The sequence below is a fragment of the Perissodus microlepis genome, chromosome 14, assembly GCF_051167445.1.
Source record: "Perissodus microlepis isolate ML-2025 ecotype Zambia chromosome 14, ASM5116744v1, whole genome shotgun sequence".
Classification (NCBI taxonomy): domain Eukaryota; kingdom Metazoa; phylum Chordata; class Actinopteri; order Cichliformes; family Cichlidae; genus Perissodus; species Perissodus microlepis.
The window spans coordinates 33,023,521-33,051,104 of record NC_140474.1 but is presented as its reverse complement, the minus strand read 5'-3'; the positions used below and the strand labels follow the sequence as shown (position 1 = coordinate 33,051,104).

The following is a 27,584-nucleotide window of genomic DNA, read 5'->3' as shown; positions in this document are numbered from 1 at the left end:
TAGCCCCGTCTGAGGTTTGGGCTCTTTGTCTTTTCCATTCCTGAGCAGTTTTTGTTTTGTGTTTGAGAGCAGCTGTTGCTGTCAGCGAATACTGTTGTCATGGGGGCGTGCTTCGTGTGCAATAAGGCTTAGGTGTCTGGTAACATTTATACGAATGCCAGGATTGTAACAGGATAATTAGCGTAATTTCACCTGCGGTTCTCTTGTTGTGGTTGATTGGCTTATATTTTCAAACAAAGGATGCAAGGAGATGAACCATAGGGTTGTAGGTTGGTCCACCACTTTGATCCAGACTGAAGCAGATCAATTATCCCTCCTAGATGGAAAATCGTGATAATCTAGCACCACCACATGGCTGAGATTCAAGATTTCCAAGAATGATCTTCATGAATCTAACAATTCCTTGACATTTGTGATTTTGAAAGAAATTTCTATCAGATTTGGTGCAGACACCCATCGTTAGTCATCCCCTGACTTTTAACCATACAGCACTGAAGTGGCTGTAGACGGGATTTTCTTTGAAACCCAGTCATTGTATTTGTTGTGTCTGCTTTTTCTCAAAACAACAGTGTGATTACAGTCATTTACAAGCAGGAAGCAGTTAACACCGACTGTCACAAGAATGAAAAGTCTAGCTTAGTTTTGTCAGATCACCTAAAACCTTCTAATTTTGTGTGTAATGTCGGGGATATACATCATATGCGCCTGAGGAGAGAGCTGACTGAAGAACCATCCAAGTCTGGCAGTGCAGCAGCTGCTCTAGAGCCCTCTACAGTTTGAATCCGGCACTCACAAGAGATTCTTTCAAATCACTTTCTAAATGACGTGTTTCAGAAGCACCGAGGATCAATCACAGAATGAAAAATAGACACACAGATATGGTGACATCTAGCTACAGAGGTTAAATCTGTTGTATTCCCAGCTGTTAGTTTATGCTTCAGGATACGCATTTTTAAAAAAAGGTGGGTTTTAGAAGCTATTTATACAACACTATGGTCAAGGAAACATCCACTTTCTGAACTACTTACCCAGCTTACGTTGAAGGGGATGGAGCAATTTGGGTGGACTACCTACCAGGCTACCCAGATAGGTAGGTATAAAGCTAAAAGTTGTGGATAAAAGAACTTTAAAAAAAGATGCGCCTAGTTAAAACTAGGATTAGCAACATGTTAAGAATGAAAAATTAGCGACATATAAAAAAAACCCTGGTAGATAAAACTGATTTATAAATTATTATCTGAAATAAATATTGTTCAGTTGTTAGATGTAATGGAAAAAAATGACTGAAGTAGATAAACGTACAAATACGCACATATTTTATACAATATACATATACAAGCTAAAACTAATGTAAAATGATTACTCAAAATAGAGGTTAAAACAAATGTATAAAATGATTAGGTACAAGTAAGCTATGGATTATAACTAGCAATAGCACTTTATTTTTTGCTAAAAGTAAATGGTGCAAATATTTTTGTTAAAAGTAACCGATTATGACTAAAATAATAGTGCTGGCTATATAGTTATAGCATATAAAATTAATCAATAAATTGTCAAACTAATAAACTAAACATAATGAAGAGATTGTTGAAACTGCTAACAGTAACAACATGTCCAAACACTGCCACAAGGTAGTATTTAATAAAAGACAAGTGGCATGTAGCATTCATTATTCAATTTTCTTATCCGAGTCACTGGGTGTGGTGTGGGTCATATAAGCCTTGACTGTCAGCTTCCAACAGCACCTTTTTATTTGTCTTTTAGAGATCTGCCTGCTGAAACATGAAACCTCAAGAGGGCAGCAACTTCCAGCTAATCTGACAATACATCACTCGTGCTAAAATAATTTCCATATTTACACAGGAGATGGAAGTGCTATAAAGGAAAAAAATGTCAGTAGTTTAACTTTCCAGTAATTATGTTTGAAGACAGTGTTCTCCAGAGGGAGTGTTTTGGCCGTCGTGTCAGTGGCTCCCTCTTCTACATCTGCAGCCTAATCGGCGTCCTCTAGCTTCCTCTGCCTTCCTGTGGAAACTGGAAACTGCCAGCGTTCTGTTGTCGGAGCAAGATTACTGCTCGCAGAGTGGGACCTGGGGAACAAACGTCAATGAAATATTATGAACTTCCTCTTCGACTGTAGAGACAGCTGTTATAAATAGCTAGGATTATTTTCAGACAACACTTGTGAGATTTACTCAGCCCTGGTCTGATCTGGTCTGGGCCGAGCCTCCGCGTGGGATCTGGTTACAGTGCTCAAATGCCCTTGATCCATGCAGCTGTAATACTGTACATTTACACATGTGTACACAACAACTTGCAGTGTCACAAGTAGGACTGAATGCAGGAAATGCATGTTGGCTAAAGTAATATAAAGTCCCATTATATAGAAAATCACAAATATAATAGATGTGATTCAGTTGCTAATGAAAAGAAAATGAAGACAAACAATGATGAGAAATGTAACCAGTCACAATAAAAAGGTGTAAGTTGAGAGACAACACATGAAAAGGTGCTGGGGGGATGTTTGAGCATGGTGAAGAAATATCATGGTTATGGGCCATAAAGAGGGGAATGTGAACAACATCAAAGGAATCTGAACAATAAATATTATTAAAGATTATATTCAACCTGCCATGCCAATGGAATCAAAGATGTGTAAGACTTTGGTATTTTTATATTTAGAATTTTTTGAAAACTCCAAACTACAAGAAAATCATAACCACCACCATCAACAAACATGGTCAAAGTCATCCAAGGATACTCTTGGATACTCCTCGGATCCAAGGATACTTGCAGGAGTTCTTGTTTTAAGTCAATTCTTGACTAAAAACACTGTAAATTATTTCAAAACACATTTATTTCATATAAAAGCAGATATATGATGCAATACATCTTCCCCAAAACTGAAATGTCATTTTTCAGGTTCAGAATTGTTACTTTAAAAAAAGTTAAACATTGTAACAAAGTTCCTTTTAGCTAACAGATAGTAGATGTTATTTGTATCCATTATGTTTCGCTATTGCTTTATACATAATACTAAAACTTTTGCTTCCTTTAATAAACTTATTTATAGCTATCAAAAGGTTGTGTTTCACATATTTAGCTCAGAGGCTTTAACACAGTTTTGAAGCTTTTATGTTAATGAAATGAATGAATGAATTTTATAACATACAAAGAAGCCAGTAAAAAAAGTAATATTAAACATTTTGCATAGCCTAACACAAACTTAAGCCCACTCATCAAATTCATTTTAACTTAACTCATCACTTAACTTATCACTAAATTAAAAGGATGCAGATTATTGGTTTTATCACAGCTGTAGGTGGGTTGAGTCAGAAGTCTTGGCCTGGAAAATCCCAATATTATACTCTTCGAGAGGAGTCACCTTTGTCATATGATGACTTACCTTCAGACTGTTGTAGCAAAGGAATCACACAGTGACACAAACACTACACACATATGTATAAAAAAGATAATACATCATTAATGTAAGACGGAAAAAGTGGCTTTGGATCCGCCTTACCTTTCGGTAACCACTGAGACACTTCTCCATGGCAATGGAAAGGAAAGCAAGGAAGTTTAGTCTCCACAGTGAGAAAACGGATATGATGATTTAAGCAGGAAAATAGGAAAACAAATAATTACAACCCTTTTGTGACCTAGACTTACAGTAACAGGTTTTTTAACTGCCGTGTCCTCATCAGTGAAGATCTAATTACAGTTGATGGAATGACAGGGATTAGTGTGTTATTCTACAGTTCTTACTTTACTACCAATAATCTGCATTTGTGGCCACTGTGCTCTGTCTTTTCCATTTTATTTTCCTTTTTAACAGTGTGTTTTCCTTGGAAGTCAATCACTTTGAAAGTATGTGTTCTTATTTTAAAATAGAGCTGGGCAGAGACGTCTCAACTCCAAGATTGTGTGTAGGAATGTTCGTGTGCGTGTGTGTGTGTGTATCAAGGCTACAGATTTCCTGTTGATGCCAAGCTGTCAGAAATGCCTCCAGCCAGGGTCAGAGGTCAAAGGATGTGTGTCTCTGTCACTTCCCCTCTCTTAACACCAATGTGCGATGCCCCTTTGCAAAACACAGGACATACAAATCCTGTGTGACGCTCATGCTGAAAGATATCCCTTTTTATGCTACTGCTCATTAATTATGTATCAAAAAAACCTTTTATAGCGCAGGATTAAGAGAGATAAAAGCTGAATACTCTCAAGACAGACCCCTCTATGTGCTCTAAAGCTATCTTTTCTGTGGCTTGGCCATTCACCAAACATATTATGATGTGCCCAAATAACTGGATGTGACCTGTGGTGATAACAGTGAACCAACAGGGTGTGAGGGGTCTGGAGTCATCAGACAGTTTAGGAAGGTTATGCGAATGATGCATGTTTATCTATCAGATTGAAGCTGTTTATATGCTTCTGTCTCACATGCACCAATGTTCGACTCCAGTGTCAAACATTACCCCTTTACCCCTGGAAGCATTCCTTCTGAGGAAGTGCACCACTATGAGAGCACAAGTCCCTTATTTGTTTTTAGAAAGCCAGCGATGCAAACGCCTGCCACTTGTGTACACTGTATATCCTTAGAGAAGCACAAGTAGGTTCCGTCATGCACACGCTCAAACAAAAATGCATCTCTCTCACACATATGTACACACTAAATCATCTGGGTGGGTGTTGTAAATGTCTGAAGCAGGATGCTGTTTCTAGAAGGAAACCATGTTTAGACCAACCCTGTATGTGTGTATGTGTGTGTGCATGCAATGATTAGTTATGTAACAGGAGCCAAAACCATAGGTAGCCATTTTGGGGTAAAATGTAGTTCATTTAAAATAAGAATTATAGCAAAAATAATGTTAACTTAAATTAATGAAGAAACAATCACATGTTGAGGTTGCAACACCTTACAAAGTATAAAGTATTGGCTAGATGGTAAAAATAGACAGCTCGTTTGTTATTGATGAGTAGTAAAAACGCCAGAAGTAGTGAACAATTGAAATTTTGGGGCATATTTAGTGCATAAATATATCAAGCTAAGTATAAAATAGCTTAAAATAATCGACAACCTGCTCCTAGCTAGCTAGATTGGTGAAATATTAGCTAAAAGCAATGGTTTAGTTGGCAGGCAAAAGCTAATTAAGCTAATTAAGCTAAGTTACCTCATTGCAAAAGGGAAAAGGTTAAATACCAGTAACAGAAAGGTTAAGAAAATGTTAGCTAAAAGTAGCTTTTATTTAGCTAAAAGAGAGAGAGGTTAAATCCTAGCTAAAAGTAAAAGGTAAATTACTGATAGTGTTCAAATAAATGCTAAAAGAAGATAAATGGTAAAAAGAGCAACATTTTTTAAACTAAAATGAAAAGATAAGTGAAAAGTTTAAACGGTTCAAATCATATAATAATATGTTAAATAAATAGTTTACTAGCTAGCTAAAATTAGGCCTAAACAATATGTGAAATATAGTTCCTTTAAGGTAAGAAATGAAAAAGACAAGCTAAATATATTGTGTAAAATAATGATTAAATAGTTTAAATATAAGTGGTGTATAAATCATAATGAAAGTAGATAATTTGATGAAGCATCTCTGAATTCTGTCACTCCAAGTAATGTCCTACAAGTGGAAACTTTGACCTGAATGGAAAAACAAAGAACAATTTCTGTCTTTTTAAATTAATGGCATTAAATAGTCTAACGTGTAAAATCTGCTTAAAATAGCAGGTTCAAGACAAGAGATAGGGCATTTCTGACTGAGGCAAAAAATGTTAAAAACCACTGATCTAGACTTTTATTAGCTAGACTTATTCATAGTTTATTTTATTGAAGATACGAATTGGTTTACCACTCGCTACGAGAGCACATATTTTTTATCTAACTAAAGACACATACTCACATGCACTTGTAAAACAAAAGACACATATCCTCTGTAAGTGGCATCCATCTTGAGTCAGGCTACGTACTATATCCTTCCCGTGAATCCAGCCAGAGAGGCAACATCCTCTGGCTGCAAGAGAGGAAGCTCGCCTCACTGTGACTCTCCGCTCTGCAACAGGTAACACCCCAACCTCAAATCTCTGTGCCAATGCTTGTAAACTACTATCACTACTGTATGTCTACTGATCCTCGTGCCATGAAATAACATTTCTCTAACAGGTAAGGGCTCCCACTGAAAGATACTGCATGTGGTTTCTTTTCATTTCAGAGAGAGATTTGTGATCTTGCATGCATTTCAAATGAACCTACTATCTCTGATAGCTGCATTTTAACTTCTCTTGGGATGATCTTCTACGCACGTTCTCTTTCTGCTCAATCTTAGGAGTTGCAATTCTTTGGGGAGGAACAAGAAACACACACACACAAAAACAGGATCACTTTAACAAAAGCTAAAGGAATAAAGAAAAAAATGATGGAACTGAAGATCCAGCTGATCCCAACAGGGGAGATCATCCTTTCTCCAGGGAAGAACGGAGAAAACCACTGCCACAACTGCAAGGTCAGTTTGCATACACACTGTGACCATGGCTGAGGCCAGCTCTGGAGTCAGATTTTTCCACTCATCTTTCATTCCAGAGGTTTTATGCGGCTCAGTGGGTAGACATAGGTGCTGACACAGCTGAGGTTATAGAGTTCATCTCCCACAGGGTTGACATTGAGAAACTTTTACATAATTTAAGAACTGTAAATTGCTTCAGAATCTGCTGTCTGTGGTGATAAATCAAATGATCTGTGGTTAGTAAATGCATTTAAATCTTGCTTGGCCCTGAGCAGCGCTCTCCGAATTATAAAATGCATTACTCAGAGGTAATTATGCATGTCAAACCAGGCTGCCTCTGTAATTTCTGGACACGTTAGAGACATCTGTACTGTGTTACAGAACAAGACTCATGATGCTAAGTGTTAATTAGAGTGAATAAGAACCCTCTTTAAAGAGGTCACGGTGCTTTAAGTAGCAATTTGACATTCATAGTGTCTTCCCTAAAACGTTCTTTGGTGATACAAAGGGCATTTTTGGATATTTTCAGTAAATACCAGCACAGTTATAATATTGTAGGAATGTGCAAAATTGAGTGTAAAAGGTTTAGTGTCAGCCCTCACATAATTAATTATAGAGAGGATGTTGTGAGTCAAGTAACCTCACTGCATATGATGCATTTGAAAGCTGCTACATCCAATGTTTATATGCTAACAGTAAATTGATTATAGAGCGGCTTATAGAGAATTTTCACCAGACTCCCAGTTCCCTTCAGCTCTGCACAGAATTCTTACCCTGTTTTGGTTTGAAGGCCAAATGTTTAATGTTCTCCCGTTGTGCTGCTCGAAAAGTCCAAAAGCAAAGTTACCAACTAGCTGGTGAGCACAGGCAGGTATTTCCAAGTAAAGGTGGTTGAGCACCCACAGCAGGGCTAAAACAAAGGCAAATATTGAACTTGTTTTTATCAGGTGGTACAAAACCATCCCCAACTTAATAATGACACTGGGTCATATCGTAGTATCTGGAGGAAGTGGAAATAAAGGCGCTTGGCTCTTTTAAAGGGACAGTACCTAACCACTGGTACAGATATGTTGATGACACCTGGGTCAAAACCAAAACCCAAGAAGTAGAATCCTTCACTGCTCACATCAACTCTGTGGATAAAAGCATAAAGTTCACCAGGGAAGACACAAAAGATAACAGTTTGCCATTCCTGGGCTGTGCCGTGCGCATCAAAGAGAATGCGAACCTCAACTAGTTTTAGCGGAAGCCCACACACATGGACCAGTACCTCCTCTTTGACTCCCACCACCATCTGGAACACAAACTTGGAGTAATCAGGACCCTACAACACTGGGCAGAAAATGTTCCCTCTTAGCCCAAAGGAAAAAAGAGAGAACACACACATGTAAAGGAAGCTCTTAAAACATGTTGTTATCCTAATTGGGCTTTCATCAAGTCAGCAAAGATGCACAGAAAAGAAGATCAGACACAAACTAGGGAGGATCAGAAAGATAAACGCAACAACACTGTCATCCCCAATGTAGCCGGTTTATCAAAAAACTCAGGAGAGTCTTCTCCAAGCACGACATCCAAGTGTACTTCAGACCCAGCCACACACTCAGACAAAAACTGGTTCATCCTAAAGACAAAACTCCTAAATACAAAATTAACAACGTAGTTTATGCTGTACAGCACAGCGGGGAATGCTCAGACCTCTACATTGGAGAGACCAAACAGTCACTTCATAAACGCATGGCACAACATAGAAGAGCCACCTCCACGGGAGAAGACTCGGTGGTCCATCTGCATCTAAAGGACAAAGGTCACTCTTTCCAGGATGCCACTGTTCACATTTTGGACAGAGAAGAGAGATGGTTTGAAAGAGTGAAAGAAGCCATCTGTGTCCACTGTGAATGACCATCTTTGAACAGAGGCTGTCCTGGCTTACAACACCAACTGTCTGCCATGTATAATCCAGTTTTGAGATTCCTTCCCAGATGCCTTAACGCCCACTCACATCCTGGGCCATTTGACCTCAATAAGTCACATGATAGGATGGGGCTAGGTTTCACCTGAAATCTTGGCTGATTGTTACACACACCCGTTTTCACACCTTGGCTCGTGTGATTAGGTAGAGGATCAATAGGGGGTCCATGAGCCTCTTGGGGCTCTTAGAACTGAAGAAGCTTCTTGGATGAGAGGTGACACGTCTTCAAGAAACTCAAAGAAGTCCAGACGCTTTTCTTTCCAGGCTTCTTAGACTATGATAAAATGAATGACTGAGAATCTTCAGACATTTTCCTAAAAACAACAGTACAGTAAAGTACAAATAAAATAAAGTACAGTAATGTAAAAAAAACAAAAAAACAAAACGTATATATATACAATCTGAACTAAGGCATAAAATGAAATATCCTGTCTTCTTGGAAAGCTTTCTTACATTAGTAGGAGACAAAAAAGAGTTTTTACAATATCATATCCCCTGGATGAGGTAGATTTGGTGTGTTTGTGTATATGTGTTCATGTGTAAGTGTTTTTGTGCATGTCTGTGCGTTTAAGTGTGCCTGAAAGCCTTTAAAGGACCATATGACAGGAAAGCGAGTGTATCAGCATTCTCTCAGATTTGGCCTGTGCTTTGATGCAACGTTTCCTGTTGTAGAAAACGGAAGTTATGATGGTGTAGATGTTAATAATGTCAATAATTAATGTTAATAATAATTCAGCGTCCAGCCTAACAGCTCCAGGTCAGTGGCTCTGACAGGTCAGTGGCCCATGTATATTTTTACTGGTCTGCGTAAAGGGAAAATTCTTATTTATCTTAAGTATTAAATATTAATATTAGTACACCCCATGCCCCCCTTTAGACTCACCCCTGCTTGGTGTAGGTATTACAAATAGAAAAATAGGATGGCTGCCATCAGCCTTCAGCAAGCTGTCTAATTTAAATCTCACATCGGAATAATTTAACAGTTCATCTTGTTTTTTATAATCAATTTATCCAAGTTAATCGGTGAATCTTTGTAGCTTTACTAGCAAGCCTAGTTAAAAATTGGTGCTAAATAACGAAGGAAGAATTTCAATCTCCAAAACTGAAGCAGAAACAGAAATAGTCTGTGCCGTAAAACAGGCCATAATGTTAGTCGGATAATCCTCTAGAACAAGCAAGAAAGAGGTCCAGTTCAGTGCCTTTAATTAGCAGAGAGGAGGCCAAGTAGACACAGATGTCGAGCAAAGCTTCTGTGCTCCTACGTTTAAGACTTATCGGTTTCCAAATGGAAGGAAGGGGAAAACTATCTATAGAGAGCAAAAACCTTTTCGTATTAGGGTGTAAACATGCCTTTAATGGTTTAAAATTTGGCATTTAAAATGGGAGTCTATTCCTTGCTTTTGAAGCCTGTCTCAAGTGGCCATTAGAGGAACCGCAGTTTTTGGCAGTAGCCATAGCTTTACATGTAGGTGAGCACAGACAGTATAAAGAAATATGCCCAGACTCTGAAATAGACTCTATATGACGTGACTAACACATTTCATTTACATTTCAGCAGTTCATACTGTATGTGCTAAGCTTATATGTAATATCTAAATATAGTTGTCTACAGATTGAATGGAATTAGCTTTTTTTTAAAGCAGTCCCTTTATGGGATAAGGTATCTTTTGGTAAAGTGTAAGCACTGGCAGACACAGGTTTCAGATTTCTAGAAAGAGAAATGTGGTGTGGTTAATGCAGCCTGCTGCGTGCTGGTTAGTAATGACTGGGGAGGACTGGAATGTACCGTAGCCTGGATGGGAGGAAACGACAAAGACATTCCAGTACATGGCTTCATTCGTTCCCCTTCCCACATTCCTTAAAGGTCAACTCACCCTGCGTCTGGGTACATGTGAAAAGTGTGCGTTCCCTGACCTATAATGTGCCTGTCTTTCGACATCAAAAATCGACACCTACAATCACAACACAGCACAGCAAAACTCAATTAGTCTGACGGTAAATTAATTCAGCATGAACAACTATGTACTGACTTTACTGATGAAGTGTGCAAAATTTTCAGAACATTTATACAGTTCAAACTTTCCAGAGATAATGCTTTTCCCCCTTTCTGAAAGTCTGGCAGCTGGTCAGTGAATGCTGGGATCACACTGAGTTTGTAGGCTAATGTAGGACCTTTTTGCTGAATTACAGCAGATAAGTCAAGTAAACCTTTTTGGTTTTTGTTAAGTGAAATCAGAACGATATGGTGTTAACTGATCCTGGGAGAAAAGGAAAGATCAAGTGTGCTGCTGTTTGTTGATTTTGGAAGGGAAGTGAAGAGGAGACAGGGCTGGGCCTGAAGGTTAGGGGCCAGTGTCATGACCAGCTCTTCTGCCCATCTACTCAACGCCAACAGGATACAACGTGCGTGTGTGTATGTGTCATTAGTAGCGGGTTGTTTGAGGCTGAATCGATCACTCCCTCCTCTGGCAGTGCAGTCACATTACAACTGAGCTCTTGCTTCGTCACCCAATTAAGACTGAGGTCACCTTCACATGAGCACAGTGCATAACTGCAGTAATATCTGATACAAAGTCCAGTGCAGGGGATTCAGACCTGGAGTGTTTAATTTATTAGAGAAACAGAGTACAGTTGGAGTTTATCATCTAGGCTCTGAGCTCATCACTGACTACACTTGTGACACACATAGAAAATGGGGAGTATTATGCTGTCAGAGCCTACAGGTGTATGGTGGGATGGTGCAGTTTTACTAGCAAGCCTAGTTAGGGGTTCACAGAGCAGGCAGCGATGGAGGGCAGCAGTGGCACTGGCAGGTCAGAGAGAGATGGAAAGTTTTGGTGCTTAAATCTTAAAGGGTATGATTATACTCACATCTAACCAATAATGTTCATTATTGGTCTCCTCTAGAGTATTGGCAGGCGAAAACAACCCTTATTTATCTTATACTTAGTGCAGGAGCTCCATTTATGTTATCTTTTTCTTATAAATGATTCAAATATTAAAAAATTGAGTCTGTCTTACCCTTGCATAATCAGCTAACCTTTTTTAATAACTAAAAGGCATGAAAAATGTGTTTTTATCTTATATCATTATCTGAGTTACAGGCCCTCACAGGGGTGGATGAACATTTAGCACTCTTTGGTTTGCATCAGATTTTCTAGAATTTCTGAGCCTCATAACTTTGTATTGTATGCACAGGAAAAAGCTTCAGTCTTTTCATGTTTATCAGGACTAGGGGAAGAGAGAACGTATGAGTGACACAAGATATGACAGCTGTGTCACGTCTGGACGATGCTCAATAAGGACAGTTATAAAAAAAACCCATAAAAAGTGCAAATGAAATATTTTCAAATATACATCATGACACTGACTTTCACTCATTCATAAGTACAATAATAAAAAAAAAATCATACTTTTTTAAAAACTCCCAGTAAACTGGGAGTTTACTGGGAGTTTACATTCTCTGCTTCAGCTACTCCCAGTGTTGTATCTTAAAACTTCAACAACATTTCAGTTATTGTAAATGAAAATTTTAGCAGCAAGGGTGGAAATTTCTAGTTCTTTTTTGTGGATTTCTTTCTTACCTGAAAAAACTCGGGACGATATGTAAAGTAAAAACAGAATGCAATGGTTTTAGAAACTCAGAAACCCATATTTTATTCACAAGGGAACATAGAAAACACGCCAAATGTTTGAACTGGGAGATTTGACTGTTTCATGGGAAATATTAGCTTATTTAGACTTTGATGGCAGCAGTACATCTCAAAAAGCTGGGACAGGTGGCAAGAATTGGCTGAAAAAGTAACTGGTAAGAACATGTGCTATTTAAGTATAGGGACACACCGGGGACCCTCAAACACAGTATTAAAATAGTATCTCTTACTGTATTTTTAATCAAAAACCTTAAACATAATGGATAACCAATAGGTTAATTTTAGTTATGTTATTTTTAGACTCATAAATCATCAGTAAAAACACAGCTGGGAAAATATAACTTCCGAATTGGTGAAATATGAAAAAACCCATTTGGGGTTGTTTCATTTATGAACTGCTCATAAAAAATAAGTGCTTAAAAGCTGGATCCAACTAACATGGAACTTGTTTTGGAGGAAGAGGCAGCAGACTTTGGAGTCTCCTGTCACGAGGTAGAGCTGCGAGTGATGGCGTGCAGGTGCAGTGACGCCTGTTTAGACAGCAGAGGGTACGAGAACCCCGTGAAAACGACGAGAGCCACTCAATGGAACCGCTGAGGTGCAGTTTGCCACTGAATGGCCGGCTGGAATGGCACTGGTTAGCGGTTCCTCCAGACTCAAATATCTAGCATTTTCACGTCTACTTTTATGTCTGCGCGCATTCGTTTTCTACCCCACCCGTTAGAGGTGCCGATGGATGAACTTTTAACCCGCTCAGAGCTCAGATGGGTGGACAGCAATAAATGGCTATGAGTGTAGTTTGCGATCTCCCAGAGAGTTTGGCTTTAAAATGAAGGGATCTGGTTATGATCTTCTAATTCACGAAAGCTGTCTGTGTATCATTCCTCATTTAAGCCTTTAGTCTCTGTCAGCTCACCTAGCACGCTGCCATTTATCAGGCTAGTAAAAGCAGACATTGTTTTGTTTTTTTAATTTCTAATGTCCCAGAGACAAGAAGATAACAATACCGCCTGAAGAGTATTAGCAGGCAAATCATAGTGCACGACCTGTCCGAAAGAAACTCATGACTCCTACGGGAGCTGTAGCAGGGTGGGTTTTTGGTTAACTTCCTGGTATTACGCGGCTGTGCTGTCCTTTGATGACAGAAAAATAAAGGAGAAATTACCACACCACTCCCATAGAGTTTAACCTCCGACAACTACGACACACTGGCAGTTTGTTTCATACTAGCATATCGGTTCACGAAGCATAGTGTAACTGATACCTGCAGTCCAGGAGAAGCCTCCGCGCTGAGGCAGAGCCCACGGTTGGAGAACTGGGAGTGGTGGTGGGAGGGTCAGGAGAAACCCGGCACACAGTACGTTACCTACTGACTAACAGTGACCAGTCAGTAAGTGGACTGACTGACACGGCGGTGAGACACAACTCCAAAACTCGAGCGGTGGAAGTGAGTGAAAGAAAAGCGGCATAGCGCGTTTGACCTCGGCTGTTGTAAGGTAAGCTTTCATCCAGTTTAAACACAGATTTTAAGCTAGGTTCCTCCCGCGCGCTCCTCGGCAGTTGCCCTACTGTGCTAACTGTTAACTTTGGCTCTTTCCAACCTCACGGCTGCTGTACTGGTTACAGCTGTGATACCGGCCAGTCTCTGCTCAGTAATTCGTGACAGTGCAGCATGTTTGAGTGAGTGGGCTGAAAGTCCCCGTGTGCACCATATGGAGAGAAGCTTTTCACCAAAACGCCATTGTAAAAAAAAAAATAATAATGTGGGGTTTAAACGCGACACAGCCTGTTTGTGACTCATTTTACTCAGTTAAACCATACATCAAGACTCGTAATACAGCAGCAGGAGTCGTATTAATGGACAGTGTGGTTAAAGCGGTTAAACTCTGTTATCTACCGCTGCTTCATTGTCTGTCATAAGTAATATATGAAATTGTGATGCATTTCAGCTAACCTAGCTAAGTGCTTAAGTTCAAAGTTTAAACATGCCCTGCTGGTGTGTTGCATATATACCGGTTTAAAGAATCAACATTGCATGTGATTATTTTAAGTGTCAAGTGAAATCCAATACGAGACCCTTTTTTTGTTTGAATGAAGTTTGGTCTGGCATTCTCTCCTCCGTCCTCCGTCATGCGTACACTTGTGTAGGCTTGTATTTTCTGGGAGCTGGCTCACTGGCGTTCATTGAAAAGCAGTGCTGTGGACTTTTAGCCACGTAGTGATTTGGCCTATAGCCCACAAAATCAAATCCTTCAGGTTGGGGTTGTCTTTTTATAGACGCGAGACAGACACGGATTAAGACAGCAACTACACGGCTCACGTCACAGGGTAGCACACCTGATGCAAGCAGAAGGTGCTGCGGTGTTAATCATTTTAAATGAACCATCTCTTAATGGAGCTTTAAGAGACCCTGTGTATGTGTCAGAAGACGCTGGACTTGTGCTGAGAGAGAGTGTCTGCAATTGAGGAAGGGCTTGGTCCACAAACCTGTCCACCTGTTAACCTGTGTGTGGTTTGGAAGAGGTAAACATAATGCAAGCAGCTGGCATGTAATGCAGCCCACAGGTGCTCATGGCTGTCACGGGATGAGAAATCTGACCAAAAATACTGAGGCAGTGTTATAAAACCATTATGCTGTTTTTATCTTTGAGGAAATTGTGTTTTGGCATCTGATCTGCTGAGCTTCATCTTGATTATAAGAGAAGTTGATTACCCACCCAGCAGAAAGGGGAACGCAAAATAGCCTGTGCTGTAAGTTAAATAAATGCATGTGTAGACAGAAACCAGAAGATAGAAGTTCAGACAAGTGAGCCAGAATGGGCGGGATAGTCCTCCAGGGGTCAAGCTGCAGCAAGACCAGCTGACCAGTTCCTTCAAGGTCACCTGAAGGGCAGGGCCTCCCTGTGCTGACTAGCATGCTGCAGCTGCTCCTCAGCGTCTTGTTAAAGTGCTCTAAGTTTGATACAAGCTCCTTTTTTTTAAATGGCAGCTTGTAACTGGAGACGATTAGCCCTGAAGCAGGGTTGTACTGATCTGCAGGGTGGTCTAATTTGGGTAGCTCTTTAAAGAAAGTGCACATGGTGGAATTTTCAGCGTGCACAGTCTGCACAATTATTCTACTTGGCACAATGCACATCAGCGTGCTGCAGTCAATACATTTTTCCAAAGCAGTTCCACCAGTTGTATACTCTGTGGTCAGTCACGTTTAGCTGCAGTTTCCATTGGGCTGATGTGGGCAGAGGCTTGAAGGCAGTTCTTCCCTTAGTGCTGTACTGCCGGCTTTATTTTATTTTAATGGGCTGGGCTTTCGGAGATATTTTGGTTCATGGCTGAGGCCGAGTTGTGGTGAGAGTGAAGTTTGGTAGTTTAGGGTGAGGTTGGGCTCTTCACTGGATGTATTCCTACTTCTGCATGGCTGGGTGTTTTCACTTTCCCACTTTAAGCACAAACACAATGCAAGGGTTTGTGAAATGGGTGCGTGTGTTTTTTAGATTATTAAGATAACGTTATGAGCTCAGTTTTTTTTCCCACACTCTCAGTTTTAATTTCACATCTAATTCTTACATGGATTCACATGAGAGGAAAAAGTTTACTGGTCCTGGCTTGTTCTTTGCCTGTTTATCTGATCAAATACTAGTCATGCTTCCCTCCACATTGTTATGGAAGTTAGTAGATTCCTTCATGCCAGATTTCTGCTGCCAGTTTCTGCAGTGCATTGCAGTGAGACCAGATGGGTTAGGGGATTGCCTGGAGCTGAATAAATATTGAATAAAAAAGAACACTGGGCGACTCCCACTTTGAGCATTTTGTTTTGGCAGATACAGGACCTGCTGTTGATGGGGTGAAGGTCTTCCCTGGCCTGTAGTTGCTCAGCTGCATGTCAGGTGGACTGCAAAGGGCACACCTGACAGCCTGGCTCTTAGCCAGATCACTACCATCCGCTATACAACAGGAAGAGAGAGGAACGCATGCATGTGTGAATGTGTGATGTGTGTTGATACACGCTAATGTACTTAAACTTTGCTTTAGGAAATACTCACTGGGAGGGGGGCGAGACGGAGAGGAATTTCCCTTCATTAACCTCATAATGTCAACTTGTCCTGTCAGACTTGTTGATGTCAGCAAATGGGATGTGTGTTAAAGTTACGGTTGTCATGGTAAAGGGAGTGTAAACTTGAATGAGAGAAATGTACAAAACATTGGGTTTGTGGGCGGGAATACTGTCAGGGCCCATGCACAAGTAATGCCTCCTAGGTGACTAAGCTGCCTGCATGTAATGAGGTTTGGGTTAAGTAAAAAAAAAAATGTAATTAAATTAAATTAACTGCCATTTTTGTACTGAAGAAATTATTAGTTGAACTGTTGACTGTATATAAAAGATGGATGTAGACACAGTGGCATCTCCCATTGTTTTCTAGACTCTGCCCTTTGAAGCCTCAGAGTTAGCTGGCACGTTATTTATTTCTCAACTATAAGTGACCATGTTTGCACAGGAGGGTGGAGTGCTTAGTTAACAACTAACGCTAGTGAGCTTGGTTGGTAAGCTGCGTCCATGAACAAATGCGATGTACTGACACATGATAATGATTAAAGTTAATGCTGCAGGTTAAAAAAACAAAACTGAAGCAGACACTTCATGCATGGGCTTTCACATACAGCATACCTAATATTTGTTAAATAATTTCATTAAAGATGCCAACACAGTCAAGAGACTCGATACTAATGGAAGTGAGCTCTAATAGACGTTGGCTGTGTTGGTCATAGTATTAAACTAACTTTGAAAAAAAAAAAAATTGTAAACACGTTACTTTCACCGCTGATGTTGGGCGTTTAGCTCACTGAAGGCAACATTGTGAATGCCCACACATGAAGTTTTTTTTTCTTACATAAAGATATTATGGAGTCATCAATAAGAGGCAGTGGTGGTATATGCTTTTTTTTGTCGTCTTGTGAGTAGTTATATAAGTCACAAGTCATGTGTTGTCTATGTATTGTGATAGAAAACTGAAGAATAAGATGTGACAAGTCACAGATCACGGTAAGTGATAATTAAATAGAATGAGACTGAGTTAGCAGTGCTCGCAGTGTCTGGAGGTTATTTAGATGACGACTACCACTTGTTTGCATGTGGGAAATGAAATCAGACCTTGAAATGGGAAGGTGTTGGAGATGCTGGAGGGGAGCGACTATTGATCTACCCTTGGGCAGATAGACTGTTGGAGACAGAGAGCACAATAACAGATTAACAACAGCCATCTGGGCTGGTACAATCGATTTCTATGGTTGTAGACTTTCTACATGCAGAATAAACTTTTTTGTTTCTCATCTCACCACGACTGATTTCTGGATAAACAATCTGTGAACAACTAGCAATGACTGTGTGTTTGTTTCTTAAAGGTTCAGATTTCAAAGATTTGAAATAACAGAATTGCTGTAAAAGCTGAAGTGACTGATTGATAGATTTATTTTTTGTTAATGCAGAAACTTTGTGTAGTTGAAGCACAGGATTAAAGAAAGTATTCAAAGGAATTCAGTTAAAGTTGAAGGACCAAAAGAAAGTGTAGATCAAAGTCATTTGAAATTTTTTCCCCAGTTGTTCCTGGTTTTTTTAATAAACTTAGAAAGCCGATGTCATTGTAAGCATCAAAAGCATTGCAAGTACAATTTTCATGAACACTGACATTTGCATGTTAGAACAGCTCAGGTTTTTCATGTCATTTACAGGTTAAGACCTTAAAGTCCCTGTGACGTTAAAGTTGACCTGTGATGCTATTCCTGGCATGGGTACTATAAAAGTACTAAATGCTCTTGTTAAACACAAACAGCATTTCAAACAATGAGGTCTGCATGTGCACAAGCATTACCTGTGGGCCCAAAGCATGAACTCGGACAGATTTCTTTCTACTCTTGGCTCTGTGTGATGAGAACAGGTATCCTTATATGGTCAAATGGCCTGTATTTGTATAGCGCTTTACTAGTCCCTAAGGACCCCAAAGTGCCTTACACATTCAGTCATCCACCCATTCACACACACATTCACACACTGGTGATGGCAAGCTACATTGTAGCCACAGCCACCCTGGGGCGCACTGACAGAGGCGAGGCTGCCGGACACTGGCACCACCGGGCCCTCTGACCACCACCAGTAGGCAACGGGTGAAGTGTCTTGCCCAAGGACACAACGACTGAGACTGTCCAAGCCAGGGCTCGAACCGGCAACCTTCCGATTACAAGACGAACTGCCAACTCTTGAGCCACAGTAAATGCCACTTGCTGTTAAAATGGACAAAAAAGAAGTTGTAATGTTTGTTCAAAAGAAAATTGGCTGAAAAACTGGATGTCTGCACACACCAAAGTTCTCCACTAAACATCTTATATCAGTGAAAGCACAGAATCACAGTTAATGTCATTTACCTTTGTCACAGAATGATCTCGATGAAAAGATGTCAAATAGACAGGTAAGACTGCAGTAATTCATGACTTTTGTCTAATTCTTCATCTCTTTAACAAAATCATTCACATAAAAGTGCTTAGACTCAGTAGTGGGGTAAACATCAGTGCCATTTCAGTGTAACACCAGTCAGTCACTATAGTTAGGGTTAATAGAATGAATCTGAAATAGTGAGCGACACTGCTCTCTTTATTGTTGCTGCACCACTTTACAGTTTGATGGTGTTTGTTAGTGTTAGGGTGCTGGAACCCTCTAGTTGAATGGAAGTAATAAGAGCTTGTCTCTGACAGTGAGTCAGAGTGTGTTACCTGTATGATGATGACTCACAGTCTCGTAGGGTATGTGAGTACAGTATGTGCGCCTGGTTAGTTTTAGCTGTGGGCAGCTGCTTTAGCATTTCCATGTAATTCTTTCCCACATCCCAAAGCTTGACGAGCGGTACAGCGAGCCCCGCCCTGCTGGGAAAAAATGCTATGAGTGACTGCATCCTGCTTCTCCTCAGTATTACAGCCTTGACTGGTGTGTGACTGGAAACCACCCTGGACATGAGTCAAAATCCACACCAGCTTCACTGCCATTTTTGTACATGCGGTGTGACTGTAGGAGATGGGAAGTCCTCAAAAGACTGAAAGTTGAATGCTTGAGTTTTATTTATTTATTTGTCACAGTTCAAGTGTATTTGATGTGATGAAACAGTAAAAAGAGACAGACTGATGCCTGCTAACAGCCCTCAGTCACATCTGACAGGTTGAATTCGACTAAGTAAAGAACTGCTCATTCATGTTTAGTTACACAGTGCTGACTAAGTTGCTTCCTAATTCTGTTCTGTTGTAAACAGCCTCACCTGCACACCTTTACTCAGATTAACCCGATGATACAAGCTAAAAAGGTAATCCAATTTCCTCTGCTCTTGCACTTGTTCAATGTGTACTGGCAGGCCAGAAGGAGAGGAGCTCTGTGGGTGTTTGGAGGATCTTCTGCTGTGTAGTTCTGTTGTAACATTTTGGGTCATTTTTCTTGGACTTTAAAGCGTAACTGTTTGGTTTTCAGAACCCTACTGGATTTGGCTCAAACGCTTACCTCCAGGTTAAACACAACAGTTATAAACGTACAATAATAGATTTGTACTCTGATTTGAATTGTACTCTGGCTCTGCCACCCACATAAGCAGTAGGTAGGTGGTCTGAGGAACAAGAACACTCTCCTTGTCCTTACACTGGGCAAGTCAAACTGTGTAAACCATCCCAAAATAGGCCTAGAACACCTGTACATTTACCTTTTTAGTCAGGTGCGTGCATGTGTGTGTGATCTGCCCTCCTTACTCTAACAACAGGCAACCAAAGCTCTTTGGATCCTGCTGGGAACTTGCATGTGATTATGTCCACTCCTCTCCTAGTTATGTAATGTTCAATATCATCTGTCATTGTAAAGGCACACCTACCTGCTCAGTGTTTGCTGTGACATAACACCAAAGGCAAATCTCGGTGTTTGTTGAAAAAGCGTTCATATTGCGTGTCAGTGATTGTGTATGCTGATGGGCATGGGAGCAAATATCAGAAAAATTTAAAGCTTTTCCCAGCTGTGCAGAATTCAGACAGGCTCAAATTTTATTCTTCAAATAAATTCCTCATTGTAGCCCCTCCCTACTCAGCACCCCTCTTAACTATGATAAGATTCAGGTTTACTATTCTTAGCTCACTGCATGACTCATTCAAGTCAGATGTGTTCACACTGAAATTTGAGAATGAGGCATGTTTGTGTCATGTGAAACTGGAAAGCAGATGGAAAAGAAAAAGTCTGAGAAAAAAGAACTTGATGAAATTCCTTCCCAACACAGTTGCTGCCCTTTGGTTTAGTAAGCTGCCTTATTAAGTACACTTGTGCCTAAGCGGTATTGGACATAACCCCGAAATTTAAACCTCATCGCAAAATGCATACTTTCTAAGATTCTTCTCCCTGGGTCCATATCTTATATCTGTCTCAAACTGTTAATTGACAGATTTTATTCCTTTGTTTTTTTATGGTTTTGTGACAGAATGAACTCATATCAAGTGTAAGAACCAAGAAGGACAGCTACATGTATCAGTATCAGTATTACCTGAGATCACTCTGTTTTTTTTTTTGCTTGGCTCCAGCCTTTATTAGTTTCTGTACGCTGTCATCATACAGTATCTGGTAATGGTAGTTCTTGCTCTGCTCTACAGCCCCATGAACCAGATCTCCACTTGCTTCACCCTTTGGTTGGAGTTGACTTCCAGCTCAGTTTTTTAGAGAAGGACTCTTGCCACCAATAGCAGTCGGAGATGGGGGAGTTGGAGTATGTCTGACCGTGAGGCAAGGTCCTTGCTGGGAAAGCAGCAGATCAGTGATCACCACAACATCAGCCTGGCCAGTGAACCAGCTAGTGAGTAAACTTAAGATAGGAAGAGTTGAGCCTAGTATATAATATTGTTCAACTGTGTAATGTGAGAATAGTGCGGGTAATTGTTTAGTAAATTCAAAGAGTGGGTGTGTGTCATTGAATGCGCTACCCTCGCCTAAACCAAACAGGGTAGTCCAAGTAGTTAGAATACCTCTGATGCCAGAGATTCCCCCTTGTTGAGCTGTTGAAAGAGAGCAACTGTCTGCCCTGATTCTCCCAACACTGCCCACAGTTCATGTGTGAAAGCAGGTTAACTGGAGAGCGTGTATAATAAGAGCCTATCCAAGTCTCCCTTGACTACCTAGATAGCTTATCATTAGTCAGTTCTCAAAGTTCTGGTATCAAAGTTCACCAATAAACCACATTCACTATAAAATTCAGTGATTGTTTTAGTATGCTCTCATATCTGTTGTACTAGCCACACAATAATTTATATAGTGGCTTTCATGAAAAACTAGTTTCAAATAAGTGTTGCAGGACTCTGAATAGGCAGCCCAACTTACAGGAAAGAAAGTGTGTGTTTGTTTTCATTTGCCTGGAGTGTGGTGATAATAGGCTGTCCTTGGGTAAGTCTTTGAAGGCTTCTCTCTCTCCACCTGCTTGTTAACCTTTAACCAAGTCTTTCCATGGAGCTTTGATAATGTCAGTACTAATATAGGCAGGGGTTGTCTTAATCTGAAAAGAGAGAAATTAAATTAAAGGGAAGAAAAGTTATGAAAGAAGTGTTGGGAAAGGAGGAGGTTGACTGCGTGAATTATAAGTGCACAAAAAAGAACCCTATTCTTTCTGTAGAAAACTCAATATGGCACGAAGGAAAAGGCAGATAGCAGCGGAAGCAAAGACGAAAATAAAGCAACCTATGGAGTCTGGAGGAATGCAAACAACAGCTGATGGATGAGATTAGAATGGCTGGCATGAACTAGGCTTTTTTGACAGTTTTTTCCCCCCCTGATGTCTTACATATGTACAGTGTCCTCATACAACCATGTAATGCACATTAGTGGCCAAAGGACACCAGGTTCTGGTGTAGTTGGGTTAGGTTACTGTTCATTAATTCTTCAGTCAGTCTGTAAAACCCTAACAGTGTGGGAGTGTTGGTACTGCTAAAGCCTAAAAATATTTGATTGTTTTTCCCAGGCACAGATTCAGTCCATTCTAATATGGGCTTTCTTGAATTTAGACGATTCATTGACAGACCTGTTGGTCGTGTAGGGTTAATGTGTAAATGTGTTTAATCCTCCTGTGTTTCACATGGTAAGGGGTTTATGTCATACTTTATACTAAAGCACTGTGCTACAACACTGTAAGAGCTTTCAGTCACCAGTTGCAATCCAGAAAGGTGGAATTGGAGGTGTGGGCGATTAAATCCTCAAAATTATATCACAGTATTTCAAAGAAGTTTGCAATAATGGTATTTCTGATGATGTAGAAAGAAAGTAGTGAATGTTTTATTGATGATTGCAGCTTTCAGGCAGCAGCCTTTAATAATGAAAATTAAATGAAGCGTATTTTTTCAGCCTTCCTTTCAATGGAGGGCTGTTACTGTTGATAGACTACTTCATTGGTGTCAACAAGGTGCCGGCTGCAGCATTATAATGCAAGAGCAGAGACCCAGTATAGGTCAAATGAAAGTTTTTATGACATAAAAATGTATACTGGCATGCATATTGGCATGCATTCGGTATACAGTGGATACAGGTTTTATAGTGGAAGGTATAATATTGCAATATGATGCTGGAATCTGTCCATCTGCGCACAGCTGGAAGATGGGAAGGTCCATGGTGCTAGACTTAGGGGATTGAATTGATGATGCAATTCTGATCAAAAAGTGCCACCAAACATACAAGATTATATGTTAACACAACGGGGCACCCTGCCAAACTACAGTGTGTATGAGAGACACTGTCAGATAACAGACTTGCTCTAGAATGACTTTCAGTTTTCCCTTCAGGCCCAAAAAGATCTTGTTGAAGTTTAAAAGAACAAAAAACAAAATTACAACATCAGCAGCGCCTTAAGCCCCAGACAACCAGGATTTCCTACTCCTGATTTATGTACAGCATATTTGCCAAATCATCACAGTTACCCTGAGCCACATTCGTGCTTTACAAACAGAAATTAGCAACTTTACTATCAAAATATCTACAGCCCTGCCCAGTCTGACTATGACAATTGGTTAAGACGTTGTTACATGTGTGTCTGCGTGCGTGTTTGTGTGAATTCTCTGCAGTACTAAAGTGAGACTTGGAACAGCTGCTCTTGTAGGTTCCCCAGCGGTATTGAATTATTATGGGTGTGGCAGTTGGTTGAACACATTCTTAAAAAGATATTTAATCACACTGACTAAATCTAAAATGGGGATTCTAGAGTTTTATACTAGTTTATATTAGTTTTAACAATCGGCAGCAAAGATTTTGTGTTTATCATTTTAACATCAGTATAGATGCCGGAAATGTTAAGCTGAGAAACATCACTGGGAGCCTCTATAAGCTTGTACAATACGTTTGTCCATATATATGTTTATGTTGATGTTGCGGGTTAAAGATTTCCATCTTGCGCATTGTTTATTTGTTTATCTATTTATTTATTTATTTTTACATTTGGTGGCTTCCACACATATTCTGCCCTTCTGTCTCCCACATATTACCACTCATCCCCATCTCCACCCTCATTCAGAAAATGCTTCTGTCTCTGTTTATTTCAGTCTCAGGATGCCAGTCGCATCTGGCAGTGCATTTCATCACTGAGAATGACCCATATGTAGCTGTCTAGTCACTACTTGCTGGCTAAAACCAAATGACCTGAACAAGAGGAGTGTGTGTGTGGGTCTGCACAGGGGCAATTGTCTTGCTTTGTGATATGTTTTTCACTAGAAGCCCACGTTGTGGTTGTAGGTGGATATGAATATTTAGATGAAAGTGGGAAATGAAGTGAAAGGTGATGTCTAGCTAAAGTTTGTTTAGTGTAGATTCTTTTAGTATAGTATGACAGATGTGCATTTCTCAGAAGCAGTTGCATATGTATGTGTCTGTATTTTCTGCCTCAGCAGCCCTACCCCAGTCTTAAATTTGAGAGGAGAGCGTTCAGAAGATGTTGCAGTTAAACTTTGTGTGACCAAACTGCAGAGCAGCTCCCTTGCATTGGGAGAGGGTCTGTGTTAAGTTACTGTCTCAGGAGATTGCTCTCATAGTTTAAGCTGTTCAAACAAGCCTTCGCAGTAATTTGTCAAGTTTAATGTAGGTTTGTGCTGACATGTCAAAAACACTGTAATGACAAACTGGATGGCCTTCTATTCAAACTTTCACTTTGTCAACTCCCCTTTTCTCCATATCCTTGCCTCCTGTACCACTCACGTGTAAATTTAACTGAACACTAATGACTTTATTGTATTCCTGTATGTGGATGCAGGCAAACACCAGCTAATTTGATTGCTATAGCACTCTTAATTGATCCTTTATAATTTAAAATTTTATAACCTGAAAAATAGAAAGTAGATAATAGGAGGGGGAAAAATAACACGGGCAGAGATAGAAGTCAGAAAAACGGCTCTGAAATGACATAACGAGAGGAAAGAGGCTTTAGTAGTTGGTACTATTTACACTGCTTTAACATTCTCAGTGACTGCACATGTGCAAGCTTCTTTGCAACCAAACTCCACCTATCATGCTGTGACTGTCTTCATCTGTTGTCATTTATACTGGCCTGGGGCATGCATATGGAAGGGAGGGGAGGTGCTTTACTCACATATGTGCATGGAAGGACAGAGCTATACCATGCAGAAAAAAATTTGACACTCTTTTGACTGTAATCTGGTTTTGTTTTGCCTCTCAGCTGAACTGTTATTAACATCTAATCAGCAAAGGGGAAGTGCTCAGAGTAAACAGGAAATTTGCTGTTTGGGAACATAGCAACTTAGTCCATTTAAATGCTACTGGACTGGATGCATGCCGATTTGCCCAATTTTTGTGTTGTTAGTCAAATCTGATGAAATACTTCCTTATTTATTTAGTGCAGTCTAAACAGTATTGTGTGCATTGTTTATCCTGTATTCGTGACCTCTGTAGCTCATAGCAATAGCAGCGTCCAGGATATGCAAATAGACACAACAAGGAAAACGTGTGTGCGTGTGTGTGGGTGAGGACCAAAAATTTGAATGCTACTATACTTGTGGGGACCAACAGCCTCTTATAGGGACAAAATGCCCATTTGGTTAGGCATTCATTTTTGATGGTTAAGGTTACTGTGCGTGTGTGTTGAGTATTCAGAAAAGATTTGTCTATAGGAGTAGTCAAAACTAAATGTGAGCAGTTAAAACATCTGGCTAGTCAGTGGAATTGGTATGAGTCTGTAGTGGTTTCTCAGAAGCTCCTCTCCATATAAGGCCTGCTGGGTATAAAAGGACTGAAAGGCTCTATCAATAGAAGAGCAGGAAAAATGTGGAGGAGAAAGACTAGAAAAGGTGAAGAGGGGTGGGAGAGGGAGTGAAAAAATGTAGGAGATATGAGAGGGACACAAAAGAGACTGAAGGAAAGACTTAAGGACTATTGGGACAGATTTGCACAACACAGAAAAAGGGGTGGGAATGGGGGTAGGACAGGCAGAATGTGTACTACGTTTTGAGTTGCACTTCGGCAAGTCAACACCTGCCTGATGTTGAAATGGTTTGCTGAATTATTTGTCTGTGTTTTTTAACCTCTGTACCTGCATATGACAGTCATACATACTTTGGGCATTCCTTTGGGTTTAGAGTTGACTAGGTGTTAACAATAGTTCCCTCTGTGTCATTAGGAGTTGACTATACAATTTCTCACCATCATTCTCATTGTTGTTATTATTATTGTTATTATTATTATTATTATTATGTAATCACCATATGTTGGCTGCATGGGTATACAGTGGTATACATAGTGTACAATATCAAGGATCGAGTAAGATATTGAAATCAAGTTTCTGTTAAGTTTGTCAAAGAAAAGAAATTTTGAAGACATTGCATACTTCATAACTATTGATCTGTAATGCTAAAGCTAAGAATCTACTATATGACCTGTGTTAATGAGATGCCAGTCAGCTTGACCTCTTCTCTTATGCACAACACTGGGTGTTATTGAATGGAAAGCCACACTGTGTTAATTGATTTTTTTTCCCAATTCTTTCCAGAATAGATTTTTTGGGGAGTCTTTATGAAAGCACAGAAGCATATATGGCTACATGGAAGCCCTTCTGCATTTCAGTGCATGCTGGCAGACTTGTTGTGAAGTATCACACCCATTGACCTCTGCTGGGCCTGTATCACATCAACATCACCAGCTGTAAAAACAGTTTAAAATAGGGTGTTAATTTAGGGTAGTGTTTTACGGTTAGAGAGCCGCCTCCCAGAAGTTCTCTTCAGTCTGAAAATGTAGTTGAAGAGCTGGAACTTTAGGTAGTAGTGGCTTAGATGAACAAACTGCCTCCCTCCATTCACACAGAAACCATCTCTGCAAAACTTGGCTGCCAGCTTAGCTCAGTCTAGGATTATGGCTTTGTGGAGGATGCTAGACAATCTAGGAAATGCCAGCATGACCAAAGTGCTGCTACAGTGGAAGTGTGGGGTGTGTATGTGTGTGAAGGGCAGGGAGTGTCCCGATATTTGGTGGGTGCAAACTGGCCTGCAGTTTTTATAAACCTAATTTGAAGCATGCGGCTCATCTTTTGTCACGTGGTTTCACACCTGATCTTACTGGCAACATCACACTTATGCTGTGCTATGGTCTAGTGCACATGGACACACACACACCAACACACCCACTCTGGTGATTCACTTAACCCAGAGGAGTCAGGCCAGTGAGAGAGTCACATTAAGTAGGTGGCAGAGAGAGAAACAGGAAGTGTCTGAGTGTATCTGAACCCTGGGATTCCCCCTTGTGTTAATATCGTGTTAGGCCACCATAAACTGACAGACCACCGGTTATGTCAGAAAACACACACACACACACACACACACACACACACACACACACACACACACACACACACACACACAGTAGTTTAATGTCTTAATTCCTCTTTAGTACAACACTTTCACCATCTGTCACCAACTTCCTGTCTCTCTCTCTCTCTCATATATGCCCTCTCCTCTCCTTTTCCCGACTCTTGTTTGCCGCCCACTTGGCCTGCATTCTTTCACTCTGACATCAGGGCCGCCCAGCACTGCCATTTATTTTTTCTCTCCTTTTTTTCTTTATTTTGTGTGTCTTACTCTGCTTGTTCTCTTGTCTCCTTTACTAGCCCTGGATCCCTCACTACCTTCCCTCCATCTTATGGAGCTGGAAATAAAGAATTACAGTTGTATTTCTCGAGATACGGTCTGAGATGACCTTATTAGAGAAATTTCCTCTGTGGCATCATAGAACTGAAAAAAGTCTGAAAGAGAGGGTTTAGTGCAGGTTGAAGTTTTGCTCTGTGATCACTTGAAGTTATTATTTGAAACTTTTTCCGTGTTTAATATAATCCATCCATCGTTCTAACTGTATGAGAGAAAGTGAGGAAATCCATCCACAGCATATATTTCTTAACTGAGTATCTAAAGGGACATACAGGCTGTTTGTGGTGT

The 27,584-nt window shown here is 40.2% G+C and overlaps 1 protein-coding gene, 1 long non-coding RNA gene and 1 pseudogene across 3 annotated transcripts in view; 2 read left to right on the top strand and 1 right to left on the bottom strand.

The window, feature by feature from the left end:
• Positions 1-1,519: 1,519 nt before the first annotated feature.
• Positions 1,520-13,475, bottom strand: LOC146374261 (uncharacterized). The gene is made up of 4 exons (XR_014802255.1): positions 13,384-13,475; positions 6,248-6,331; positions 5,898-6,047; positions 1,520-2,090 (listed from the first exon to the last, which is right to left on the bottom strand). It is a non-coding gene; the product is annotated as an uncharacterized LOC146374261 (long non-coding RNA).
• The window catches only part of LOC146374260 (unconventional myosin-Ic-like), a 60,036-nt gene continuing 38,515 nt past the window's right edge, over positions 6,064-27,584 (top strand). The window contains exons 1-2 of one of the 2 annotated variants that reach the window (XM_084951379.1): positions 6,064-6,157; positions 6,321-6,497. In XM_084951379.1, the coding sequence (XP_084807505.1) occupies positions 6,408-6,497 (90 nt within the window). In that variant the 5' untranslated portion in view covers positions 6,064-6,157; positions 6,321-6,407. Of the gene's footprint in view, positions 6,158-6,320; positions 6,498-13,483; positions 13,616-27,584 lie in introns of those variants that run through there. The other variant, XM_084951382.1, reaches the window with a different exon arrangement.
• LOC146374262 (uncharacterized) lies at positions 6,523-13,119 on the top strand (annotated as a pseudogene).